Source organism: Falco biarmicus, chromosome 3 (assembly GCF_023638135.1).
Source record: "Falco biarmicus isolate bFalBia1 chromosome 3, bFalBia1.pri, whole genome shotgun sequence".
NCBI classification, from domain to species: domain Eukaryota; kingdom Metazoa; phylum Chordata; class Aves; order Falconiformes; family Falconidae; genus Falco; species Falco biarmicus.
The window spans coordinates 14,376,365-14,388,785 of NC_079290.1; the positions used below are offsets into that span (position 1 = coordinate 14,376,365).

At 43.8% G+C, this 12,421-nt stretch overlaps 1 protein-coding gene across 36 annotated transcripts in view; it reads left to right on the forward strand.

Annotated features, from left to right (window-relative positions):
• The window catches only part of SCRIB (scribble planar cell polarity protein), a 116,566-nt gene that overhangs the window by 37,880 nt on the left and 66,265 nt on the right, over positions 1-12,421 (forward strand). For all 36 annotated transcript variants that reach the window (XM_056330333.1, XM_056330334.1, XM_056330332.1 and 33 more), the window contains 2 exons: positions 10,765-10,854; positions 11,424-11,501. In XM_056330333.1, coding sequence (XP_056186308.1) covers positions 10,765-10,854; positions 11,424-11,501 — 168 coding nt within the window. The remainder of the gene's footprint in view (positions 1-10,764; positions 10,855-11,423; positions 11,502-12,421) is intronic.

The window sequence follows — 12,421 nt, forward strand, 5'->3', positions numbered from 1 at the left end:
AGAAGGTCCGTAAAGCACATGTGTGATGTTCTGTACCCAAGTTTAAAGTCTTGCTGCCTTAGCTCATCCTCTGATTACGATTAACTTCCTGAATTTGTTTCCAGGTTTTCAGTATGCTTGCCTGATCCTTTGGGTCAGTGGGCTTTCTGCAGGCAATGTTTCCAAGGAACTGTTGGAAGCAGAGTGCCACCAGCAAAGAGGCAGAAACTGTTGTGTCAGAACCAGTGGCTTGCATGAAGGTTTCTTCCCTTAGGACAGTGCAGTGGTACCGGACCCATGAGAGTGCTGGCCTGGTTGTCTCTGTGAACTTGGCTCTTCCTAATCCCTCACGTGTAAAATGGAGGATTTTGTTCCTTGGTTTTGGAGTAAGACTTTCTGGGGGGAAGATAAATCTTTTCCACTTCAGGCAAAACATGAGCTGGCTCAGATGCAGTCCACTTTTAGTGTGTCCTGAAGATTTGTCCATCTTCACTCTAGATCACAGAGAAGTGTAATATTTCCTGTGTTTCTGTTTGCATAGCTCTTCTGTCAGTCAGAGGCAAAAGTGAGTATAGTCAGGTGCTTCCTGATCCCTCATTTAGGAAATCACTGCTCTTGGTCCTTCTTTCCAGCTGTTAGATGTTGTGTTGCATTTGCAGAGTTTTCTTGCTCCTGAAGGTGCATGGGCCCAGGAAACCTCAGTCTTGTATCAGGAAACAGTCTGCCTTTGTCTTCCTCGGCTCCTGCCTGTGCTCTGCCCACATCTAATGGAAGTGCCTAGAACTTCTCTGTGGTGGCTGGTGAAGGTAGCTGGTTAGAGGCCCCAGGTCTGCTCTGTTGTCTCTTTTGTGCAGATCTCTTCCCTCACTGTAAAGAGCAATGTGGTAGTGTAGCTCCAAGGACAAGCGTACCAGAGATCTACCAGGTGTGTGGTGGTAGCTGAAGTCGCCCCAGAGCAGACCAGCTTTGGGAAGCCATTGATTGTCCTACAGCTCTGGGGGAGTGCTCAGCTCAGTGGATGGTTGCTGACCTCTCCGGTCAGTGATACTCTTATCATTTTAGTGGAATCACGTTGGCCACCTACCAGGACAGCAGCTCGTGTGGAAGATTCAGTCTCCAGAAACACCGGAGAGAGTGAACTGTGGGACTCGAGCTGAACTGGGGCCCTGTGCAGCTGGGACTCCTCACTCACACCGAGAGGGCTGCCTTTGCCGCCTTTCCTAGCACATCGACTGTGAAAAGCATGTGCCCCTTGGTGATTAGGTGGAGGACAACAGGAGAAATATTCAGGACCTTAAAGACTTCTTAACATCCGAGTAGAGAATTAATTAGCTTTGGAAGTGACCAGTCCCAGAAACAGCATGTACCTGCTGTTTCCAGGGATGATTTCATGTCCTTCGTGTCCTTGAGAAGAGCCTGTGATAGCTAAACCAGCAGGCTGATGAAATGGAGCAAGAGTGGGGAGCCTGGTGCCCCTTGAGCAGCGCAGTTTAAGTTCATAATGCTGCTGTCACATTCCTTGTATAATTTCATACAGCTCTCGGAGAGAAGGAAGTACTGATTGTTCTTTGAGCCTAAACCATACTCCGGAGCCAAAGACTAAACATGTCAGAGTAGAGGTGGAGACATCTGCCTAACTTCTGTCAGCACCCTGCCATCAGGATGTTGGGAGCTTGGTGCTATGCATGCAGCTGGTACTTCCAAAGCTCCTTTAGCTGTTAGTGCCAATGGGAGTCTACTACAGTGAAAGAAATAATTTTGTTCAAGCACATGGTATCTTATGTGGCTATCAGGGTTCCACCGCTGACTCTGTTCCCAATGTTTTGTCTTGGTCTCCATCTGCACTGCAGAAATGGCTGTATCTGGGTTGTAGAAGGCTTTTGGAAGAGAAGCATACCGAGCTGCTATTTGAAGGCGCGAGGTTGCACCTGAAGTCTGTCTGTTTTCTGATAATTGTTGAAGGAATAGTCCAGAAAGAGCTGCTGTGCAGATTGAAGATAATAGTGGAAAGAAGGTCCTGAATTCTGTTTAAGTGACCAATGCTTCTTTGTCTGCAGTAATAGCTGATGGCATCCTTCTGCGTTTGCCGTCTTCTGCAGAGCACCTGAAAATTTCTAAGTCATGAAGGGCTCTGCACTGGCAAAACTTGTGCTGACTGAGGAGCTTCCCAGGTGTTTGCTTCTCCCGTGATGCACAAGGCTGTCTAGGAAGGATACACTGCTAATTTCCCTCCCTAGGAGAAAGCTAGGCTGATCTTAGATGCTCGAAGTGCCTTCACTTCCTTGCCGGAGGGTGGGAAAGATCCCGTCAGCTGCTTCTGCTCAGATGTCCTGCCCTGTCGCTCTGGAGTCAGAAGCGAGTCGAGTCTTCTCCATAAAGGAGTCTTGTCATGTGGAAATAGCTCAGAAATACTACTGTTTGTGTCTGAATGCAGGCCTCGTACTTGGCACCACAATTACCGTTCACCAGAGGCAGCCTCTGACAGCACAGCTGGGTCCTGAAGCATCCAGTGTTAAGGGGATTCAGCTTTGAAAAGGTTGGCCCACTTAGTGCGTAGCATCGTGATGCCCTGCCGTCATCAGCGCTTCTGTTCATCTCAGTGCTGCTGCTGTGATGCTTTACACTTGGACCCCTGCACCTTGGTCTGGTTTTATTATTTACTGGGTGAGACCACGTACTCATCAGGACATTGTCAGGTTTAGAATTCTTATGCAGCACATTTGACTTTCCCGCAATGTGACCTGTAAGTTCTAAACCCTGAAAAGATTAAATAAAACTCTCTTGTATAATGCAAGAAAGATCGTGTCACCTGGATTTGCTCAGCTGGCTTGACTAGAATATAGTTTCTGACAGGGTGGAGTTCTCTCAAAGTTATGAGAAGGTACAACACCCTGCTTTCTCTCATTTAATTTTTTTAAATGACGAAAGTTCCCACTGAGCAAGGAAAAAATATGCCGTATTTTCTGTTTGAATTTGTCTGACTTTTGATTTATTGCCATAGGAATGTTTTAATGACCTTTTCCTCCTGGGTTGAAGGGCCCTTAGCGTTCTTTCCTATGCTGTGGCCCTCCAGCAGTTTGGAGGTAGGGATTGTAATCTCGTTTTGTAGATGTACAGCTTTGCATGCAAGTCTATAAAGGCACAGTTTGAATACGGTTCACCTACAAAGTGACAGAGATAACTTGTGTGATTGTTGCTTATTCATCATGCAAATTTTATCTGATCTGAAGCTTTCTTAAGGACCAAGCAGCAAACTGTGGAGTGATTTTTTACACAAATGCAGAACTATCAGCAGTTTCCTGCTCTAAGAGTGTGGCACAATCATCTGGTTTTGCTTTCTCGAACAGGAAGCAATGGAGTAGTGTGTTTAACAGAGAGGGAAGATACCATGTTTAAATGAAACACTCCACTGTGAATCTGATTTTCTATTTTGAAATAGGAAAACACAATGCATATAATAGATACGGGTCTTGCTGCTTAGGATGAGGATTATACAAAAAAATTAGGCATTAAAATAACCCCTGTAGGAATTAATGTGGCTTAAGCATTTGGATGCCTTTAAATGCCTTATTGGAAGCTCAACAGTATTTTCTGACTCTGTCAATAGAAGAGAAAGCTATATCCTGGAATAATTTTGAGGCTTTGTGATGGAAGACAGTCACCAGCTTGGATCTAGGAACAGAAATGAGGCAAGACTGGGATAAGTTGCCATTTCTGGAAGACATACTTTAGCCAAAAAAAGTGCTGTTCAATTCAGGAGCAATGAGTTAAATTTACAATAAAGATAACTTAGATTATTTGAAAGAAATCCTGAACTCGTGTCTCCTACCACCACTAGCAATGAGATAACATATTTCATAAGTCTGTCAAACTTTTTGTTAAATATAGATTATTTTCTCCTGTTACTTGACATGTGTGCACACATTCAGGTTCCTCCTACTGGGAGAAACCGAAAACTTCTCCAGATTTCTGCTTCTTGAATGATTAAAAAAATTACTTTCAAGCTGAGCTTGCATTTGTTAATTCATTGTTTTCATTATTTTAGCTTGGGAAAAAAACCCTCTTTCCTGCTATCTGACCCTTTGGTCTGCTTGTCCATGGTATATTTTTATGGACGTCAGTCCCAACTCCTAGCCTTCATTTTGGTAGATTAAAGAAACCAAATTCTTCTAGTGTTTTCTTGTAAGACAGATTTCCATTCCCTGTCTTTCTCACTGCTTTTTCATTCACCTGTTCTACTTGAATTCAGGTTGGTTGACTGTGGACAACATGTCAGAATGTATTCAGACTTCAGTTCACCAAATTCTGTAGTTTTTCTTCCACTTCAAATGTGATAGTTTCTGTTCACGGATGGGAGTTCTCGTCAGCTACCTAGCTTTTTGTTCCTGCATTCTCATCATCAAGGTCCTCCAGACTGTTGGGGTACTTGGATGTCTCTGCTTGTATGTTCTGAAATGAGTGATGCCAGGTTTAGTGCAAGAGTTTTCCATTTATCTCACTGTCACCTCGGACAAACACTCTCCTACTATGCTGTGTGCCCTTAGCAGCACAAAGTTGAAACAGATTTTGGAAGACAGTTGTAAATTCTCCAGTCCTTTCAATCTTTTAATTGTATATTAAATGATGGGCTAAAATGGACCTTTAGAACAGCAAAAAATTATTGGGCTGAGGGGAGTTTGTAAGTGAAATTTTGTAGTCAGAATGATGCAAAATGAATGACTATACCAATGATTTTACCACACACAAAGAATCAGTAAGAATAGGAATAAAAACTCTTTACTGCTGAAGAGAGGAAGAAAGATAACGTGTTTGTGTCACTCATGCCAGCTGAATCCGCAGGACTTCCATGTCTAGGGTTTTGTCCCATTTCCAGTTCTGGGAATGGTTGAAGGCCTGGTAGCTTTGCCCAGTACTCAGATTGCTTATCTAAGAAGTTGAATGTTTTACTTCCCACAGGGACTCTGTCCTGTTGCATTCCGTAGTTGAGCCAGCCTGGTTCCTTTCAGGATCCTCTCTTTTGCTGTTGTCATTTACATGCCTGTGAGAAACCCGAGTGGCCATTGTGATGAGGAGGAAGTACTAGCTTCTTAAATCCCTATTTCTGGAATTCATTAGTGAAAGAACTAATCATAGAATCATAAAACAGACCAGGCTGGAAGGGAGTGAGAATGGTCCAGCCTTTTGTGGGAGAGGGAGCCTCGATGAGATACCTAGCACCCTGACCAATCTCATCTTGAAAACCTCCACTGCTGGGGACTCTACCATGTCCCTGGGGAGTTTGTTCCAGTGAATGGCTGTTCTCACTGTAAACGTTTTTTTTCTTACCTCAAGATGAAATCATATGTCTATAGACACACACATACATAAATAGGACTATTCATATCTATCTATAATCATTTGGGTTGGAAAAGACCTTTAAGATTGTCAAGTCCAACCGTGATATATCATGATATATGATTCATACCTATAGCTATGTATTCACATCTATATATATTCATACCAAGATTAATCATATCTGGATGAACCTAGTTTTTTATTTATAGTTCAGAAGTCATTTAATATTTTTAAAAATGCATCATTTCTTCATCCTCACTTAATGAAATGTTCACTGTCTTGGAATATCTGGGGAAGGGGATCTGCAGGAGTACACCAGAGCATTTAGCATTGTAGGTCGCCTGTCCTGTCTGCTTAATGCTGCTGTCAGTCACTTTGGCTCGCAAACTTTTATTGTTTGGTGCTGTCTCTGATTAGTACTAAACTGGGGGGAGAGGTGTTTAGTAAGAAGACAGCAAAGTGTTTGACGACTCTGATATGTACCCTACTACCTTTGCCTTGCAAGTGTCCATCCCCTTGGTAACTAAAAATCCCATCTGAACAGAGGAAGAAATAACATCAGAGCCAGAAAATCTTCTGCTCATGCCTAGCAGGCTGCTCGTCTGCCAGGGCAAGAGCTTTCCTTCGTGTTCCTTTTTCCGTTGTTCGTTTTTAATTTAGTTCTCGATAGCTCATGCAGTAATCTCCCACCTTCCATTTGGTCACTGATATTTTCAGCCTATCCCCTTGTCCTCACAAGTTACTGCTTACTGAAGCCAGACAGATTTAACTCTTCTAATCTTTCCTCGTGAGTCAGTGCCTCTGGCTGCTGGACTCCCGTGTGTCTCTTGCATTTTTGTGCTATGCAAGTACCTTCTCTTTTGCTGAGGTGTTCCTGGAAGGACACACAGTTGAGTGTGATGCCTATGAAAAGACGTCTGTAATGGTGGATGCGAGGGGTTTTCTTTGGGGATTGGAAACCACAGACTTTAGCAAGACATGGTGATCTTTTCGCTCGTATTTTCCCAGTTCCTTGCAATCTGTAGTTTAGGATTTCTGGACTGTTCATACCTTTGTACTAGACACAGTGGAGCTTCTGTCTATGAAATTGTCTGATCTCTCCAATCCCTTTCGTACATTGTAGTTCCACAGTATTTAGTGGCAATAAATTACATAATTTACTTGTGCTTTATATTAAGAAGCTTTTTTTTTAAAGCCTGCTGCTGAAATTTCAGTGGGTATCCCTAATTCCTTTGCTGTTACAAACATGGACTAATTGATCATTTCCTGTAAAGTTATTAACTGTATGAAAAGATAAAGATGTCTGTACCCCCCCTTCTCTTATTTGAAGGCTTCTAGCCTCCCTTCATATGGAACTATTAAAATTTTTACTGTCAGTGATTTGGAATAAGATCAGACCTTATACAGTTCTTGGCAGAACCCTCCTTCTTGGTTCTTCACTGATGACTAGTACTTGACCTCTGCTGATTCTTAGCTTGTGTAATATAAACCTAAAACCAGCATCCTATGATGTCAGTAAAATGTCTTGTGATAACAATTTTTGAGTTTTACAAAAGTCTGCTTATTAAATCTTTGCTATTACTTTATCATCCAGGTTTAGAGTCTTGTCAAAGAATGAAATCGAAGTGTGTGTGTTTTTTGAGACGCCTAATTTTCACAAAATTCAGCTGTTCTGCATGGATGCTGTTTCTGTGTGCCTGCTAAGAGGCATGCATGTTCTTCACTTTTCTGGAATTGGTGCTAGGGTGACAAGCTGATAGTTATAGGCATCATCCTGTGTAATCTCTTAGTCTAACAGCACAACGTAAATGCTGTTGTAGGGTATCATGATTCCAGAATTTTATAAATGTATCAGAGATGTTGGTCAGTTGTTCAGCTTTTGGGTACAAGTTATCCAGTCCTTTCAACTTTTAAAATGGTTATTCCTTGTTGAGGATATTAAATCAATTCTTCAGCTGCTGTTGGAGTGAAGTGTGATTCGTCACCTTCATGTGATGCAGGTACATCATCGTGCTTCTGTCCAAACACAAATCAGAAGTATCTATTGCATGTTTGCATTTTCTGTGTCACTGTTGACAATCCAGGCTCATTTAAAGTTTCAAGTGAAGTAAATGGAGGGATTAGACACCTAGATGCATCCAGAGGTGTAGCAAGTTGCACAAGGTGTCTGTCCATGCAGAAACTTGCCGTTTTCTGGAAATTAAGCCCTTAAACCCCCACTCCCTTGGGTATGCCTGGAGAAACAACTTGGTCTTTCAGCAGGATCTGTGGTAGAACGGCTCCATGCTTTGGCAGTTGAATCCTGTGAATGTCTAGTTTGCTGCCTCTGTGTCTGCTGTGCCCCTGCCAAGAGCAAGTTGCAAAAATCCTCAGCTGGCAGTTCCAAGGCACAGCACTGAATGCTGTTTCAAGTCTCTTGGGCAATACTTCGCTATCCCTGGCTGCTACTGAATAGCAAGCCAGTCCACGTGTGCAACATTTTTAGTTTCTGCAGAATGGTATGTTTATTCCCAGCAAGCTGGAAAGTCTCTCTGGATCAAGTGAATCTGTTAAAAGGTAGTATATTAAAAATGTATGAAAAATAGCTGGAGGTGGAATCAGTCCTTGTTTGAGTGTGTTCCCTGGCATCGTATAGGCAGAAACACAGGAGGTTCTAAGGTGAGGAGAGGAGCGGAGAGGGAGATATAAATGCTTCCTTGGCTTGTGCTTTGGTGCCATCGATGATAAATGGATTTTCCCCTAGCCTCCAGTGGGAGTTCAGGGGGATGACAACTCTTAGGCTGAAATGGCAGCTTTTTTTCAATTTTCTCACTCTTCTCTTTCCCCAGTAATGCTTTTCTGTGGAGGGCATCAATGCCTGTCTGTCTGGGAGGAACTGGGAAGAAACACTGGAGATGTTGCCCACTTAATGAAAGCTTGCCCCTTCTGCAAAGAAAAGAGCCAGAGTCATCTGGGCAGTGTGTCTGAGATGAGCTGTTGCTGTGCAGTGGGTGGATCCTGCAAGAAGAGCAAAATACCTAGGAAAGTCACTGGCAGGAGCTATTGTAGGGGTGGAAGCTGTGCTGTCCATGCTGTTAGGGCAGCTGTTTGCCATGTGTCCAGAGCATCAGTCTAGACGTCATGGAAGTCAAAGCAGCTCTGAAGCAGCCTTAGGACAGATGTGCTTTCAGGAAGAAATAACTGACTGGTTTAGTGCAAAAGGCAGTGTCTGGGCTGTAATGTGAAATACTGAATATAAAACTGAAAGGCTGTTACAGGTTACTGAGTCCAGTTCCTTCTTTCTCAGGTTCATATTCATGTCATTTATTCTTTTCATAGATTTCAAACAAACATTCACCAGTTCAGTTTCTTACCTGTTTTTATGGGAGAACTAATTTGCTTTGCCAGTTTGAAATCTTCTTTCTAGCCTAAACAGATTTATGTCCAGCACAAGACCATTTGCTGTTGTTCTGGCAGTGTCTTTAAGCTTAATTAGGTCTGTTTCCTCCTAAACTAAAAAACAAAAAAAAAAGGTGTTTTGCTTTTTAGGTGTATATCAATAGACATAAGGTTCTTAGCCCTTAGTCCAGTTGACTTTTCTGGCAGATTTCCCCATATTTTCAGTCTGGTTTCTATGAATTTGTGAAATCCTTGGGTTTTGCTGTTTATCCTTCAGTTAGTTTACACAATCAACTTACTGCACAACTGAAAGTGACTTTTTGTAACCAGTGACATTGTATATTCCTTGTTCATTCTCAAAAATAGCAATCCTGTCCTATTGATCATCAGCTATCTTGGAAATACCTGGATCCTGTTGTTAGAGCACTCTCTAGTTTCTTGTCTGGAGATCTAGTTTTCCATCATCTTTAGAAGCTTTTGTGTTGACAATAGATACAACTCTTTAAACCATTACTAAAATCCAGTGAGACTGGAAGAAAAAAAAAGTGGTATTTGTAGTTAGATCCTAATAGACCTCTTTACACAAGAAGTGTTAGTCTGATCTACAACTGGTTTTCAAGTGTGCTATCAATGACACGCAGTGCTAGCTCACAACTTTACCACATTCCTCTGAATAATGAGGTAATGAATATTCTTTATATTCTGAATAATGAGGTAGTGAATGAAATGAAATAATCCTCACCTGAATAATCCTTGTCTTTCAATACTTGGATTTTACTCAGTCTCTAGGTCTTGCGCTGGAGACTATGTTACTGCTGGTCTGTCTAGAATCAGGGGTTTCCTTGTGAAGACCCCAGCAGCTTTCAGCTACCCTCTTGGCTGGGCACCAAAGGAGATGGCCAGGAGCCCCATTTTAGTTCTGCATTTCCTGTGGTGGTTTTTTGGTTCTGTTTTAGACTTAGCAGAATGTGAAACCCCACAGGCTGTTGCTTCTGTCATCGTAGAAAGTGAAGAAAGATTTGAAGGGAGGGGCTAAGGAAAGCAAGTTTCCTGCTTCTTTTGCTGCCCACGCTGTGGCCTGACCTAGGCCAAGCAGACCTGATGTTGAAGCTAGACACCTCTGCAGCAGCCGCTCTCTGTTCTGGACTTGTTTCCAGAGAAGTGATGTCTGGAGGACAGCAAATTTGGTTCTCTCCAGGAGCCTTTGTACATTTCTGTCACTTACCTCACCAGCTCCTTGGTCCTTGGCTGTGACAGATCCCTGAGAGAGGCCTATCTGTCCCATTCCTTTCCCTGTATCCTACCACATACTCCCTGTCTTCCTTCTTACATCTGGGGTGACATTAACAGTTTATGTTGGTGTCCTGAATAATAAGCAATTTCAGTTCAAGTTTGACCAAAAGTTTTGCTATTGGAAGTGGGCATAATTTGGTATGTAGAGGGGGATATAGGAAGGAGAAGAGATTTCTGGATTGCACAGCCACAGTCTTGAGCCTGCCTGTGCAGATGGGAGAAGAGGAAGGAGCTGGGTGGACAAAGCAAATGGCTTTTCTGGAATCACACATCGATTTCTGTTGATAGAGCAAAGCCAAGTATCTGTCCAAGGTATTCTGGAAGAGATGCCATTCTTGTTACTGCACGCTATGTTGGGGTGACCCTTAATCTCTCAGCAGTTGTATGGAATTACACCCCAAAGGGAGCCATGTGGTGGAGCTGGGCTGTGATGTGAACACTATCCCTGTTTCTTTATCCAGTCCCATCCCACTGCTGTTCAGTTTACTTTGTGGTGAACATCTCATTCCAATGTGTTCATTACAGGCAAACTGACTTTCAGTCTTGGGATATGGGTCAGAACTCAACTGTGAAAAAGGATTTGTTTGTTGAAATGTATCATGACTTCGGTGCCTTTGAGGCATGGATACCACAGCTTACACAAATATTTGAGTGGGTGCATGCAGATAAAGTTTATACTCTTGTGCTTATTCTTTAAGTAGTCATCCCTTGCTCTTCAAGATGTTTTGGGTATTTTCCCAATCTGCACTGACCTGTAACCTGTGTCAATTCTACTTCCAGTTGACACTGACTATCGTGCGGCAGACAGGGGGGCTGGGCATCAGCATCGCAGGGGGCAAGGGCTCCACCCCCTATAAGGGCGATGATGAGGTAAGACCCTGGACTGTGTAGTTATTGAAGGCACCCGCTTGCAGGGACTAGTCTCTGTAGCTGGAGGTTGGATGTCTGTGTGTATCAGCTTTGTGGCTGGTTTGGGCTTGCAGAGCAAGGTGGGAGCAGCCCGAAGCAGGAAGCTGGCAGGGCTGAGCAGGCTCTTGCCTCTGGAGCACAACTGACTGCAGAGAGCAGCAATGAGAGCAGCTGTTTCTTCCCCATCTGTGTCCTGATGCGCAGGGCTCACAAGGCAAAGAGTATGGGGTTGTTTTCCACGCGTGCCGTGGCATCAGCTGTGTTACGCTCTCGTCCCCCTGGAAAAAGATTGAAGTGTCATTCCCTTTTCCCCTTTCGCACCTGTGAGGTAGCCCTGCCGTGGGATATCTTTCCCCTGTCTACCAGCTCCTGAATGGGGTGATGTGGCTGTCCTGTGCCCACATCTAGGGTACGGGATTAGCCAGGGACTTCCCCTTTCCCTTAAGCTGAATGGGGTGGAGTGGTCTCTTTACTCTTTAGAGGGTTGAGGAACGGGCTCCACCTCTTCTAACGAGTAGTTTTGTTTCCAGGGCATCTTTATTTCCCGCGTGTCAGAAGAGGGTCCTGCAGCTCGTGCAGGGGTTCGTGTTGGGGACAAGCTTCTGGAGGTAAGAACCTAGCAACTGTGAAGAAGTAAATGCTTCTAATGACTTGAGAGTGGAGGGAGAGTATGGTTTGGTATTTATTTGTATTGTGCTAGTGTGTAGGCCAAATTAAACTCCAGGAGCCATACAAAAGCAAACCAAAATTCCCTTGACTGATAGAGTTTAATTAATGTTAATGTTTAATTAATATTACTGTTAATCTTTTGCTGCTTTAGAAGGACAGAAATTGCTCCTGTGTTCACTGTCCCTCAACTCTGAAGCGTTCTGTAACCCAGGTGGGAAGAAGCACGCAGCAGTGTGTGCCCATGTCCGCAACAGGCTGAGCAGCCAGTCTCTACACATCTGCTTTCCCTCTGTGGGGCAAAAGTGGACCTTGTAAGATAACTTCTTAATCAGGGAGCCAGCCATATGCCATACTTGCCTGTCCTCAAATTATTTAAAAATGTGATGAATCATACAGGATTGAGGTGTACTTGAGGAAGGGCCTGCAGGAAAGCTGGCGAGGGACTTTGTACAAGGGCTTGTAGTGATAGGACAAGGGGGAATGGCTTTAAACTAAAATATGGCAGAATTAGGTTAGATATTACAAAGAAATGCTTTACTGTGAGGGTGGCGAGGTGCTGGCAGAGGCTGCCCAGAGCAGCTGTGGGTGCCCCATCCCTGGGAGCTCAAGGCCAGGCTGGACGGGGCTGGGAGCAATCTGGTCTGCTGGGAGGTGTCCCTGCCCGTGGCCAGGGGTGGGACTGGATGATCTTTAAGGTCCCTTCCAACCCAAACCATTCTGTGAAGGATTGATGGCATTATGGAGGGAACAGGTGTCACTACAGTGCTGGACAGAGATCAAAGGAATAAGTGGTCTGTGTTTGTGTGATCTGATGTGGTGTCTCGGTATCTCATGCACTCCTACTCTCTGCAGCCTACAT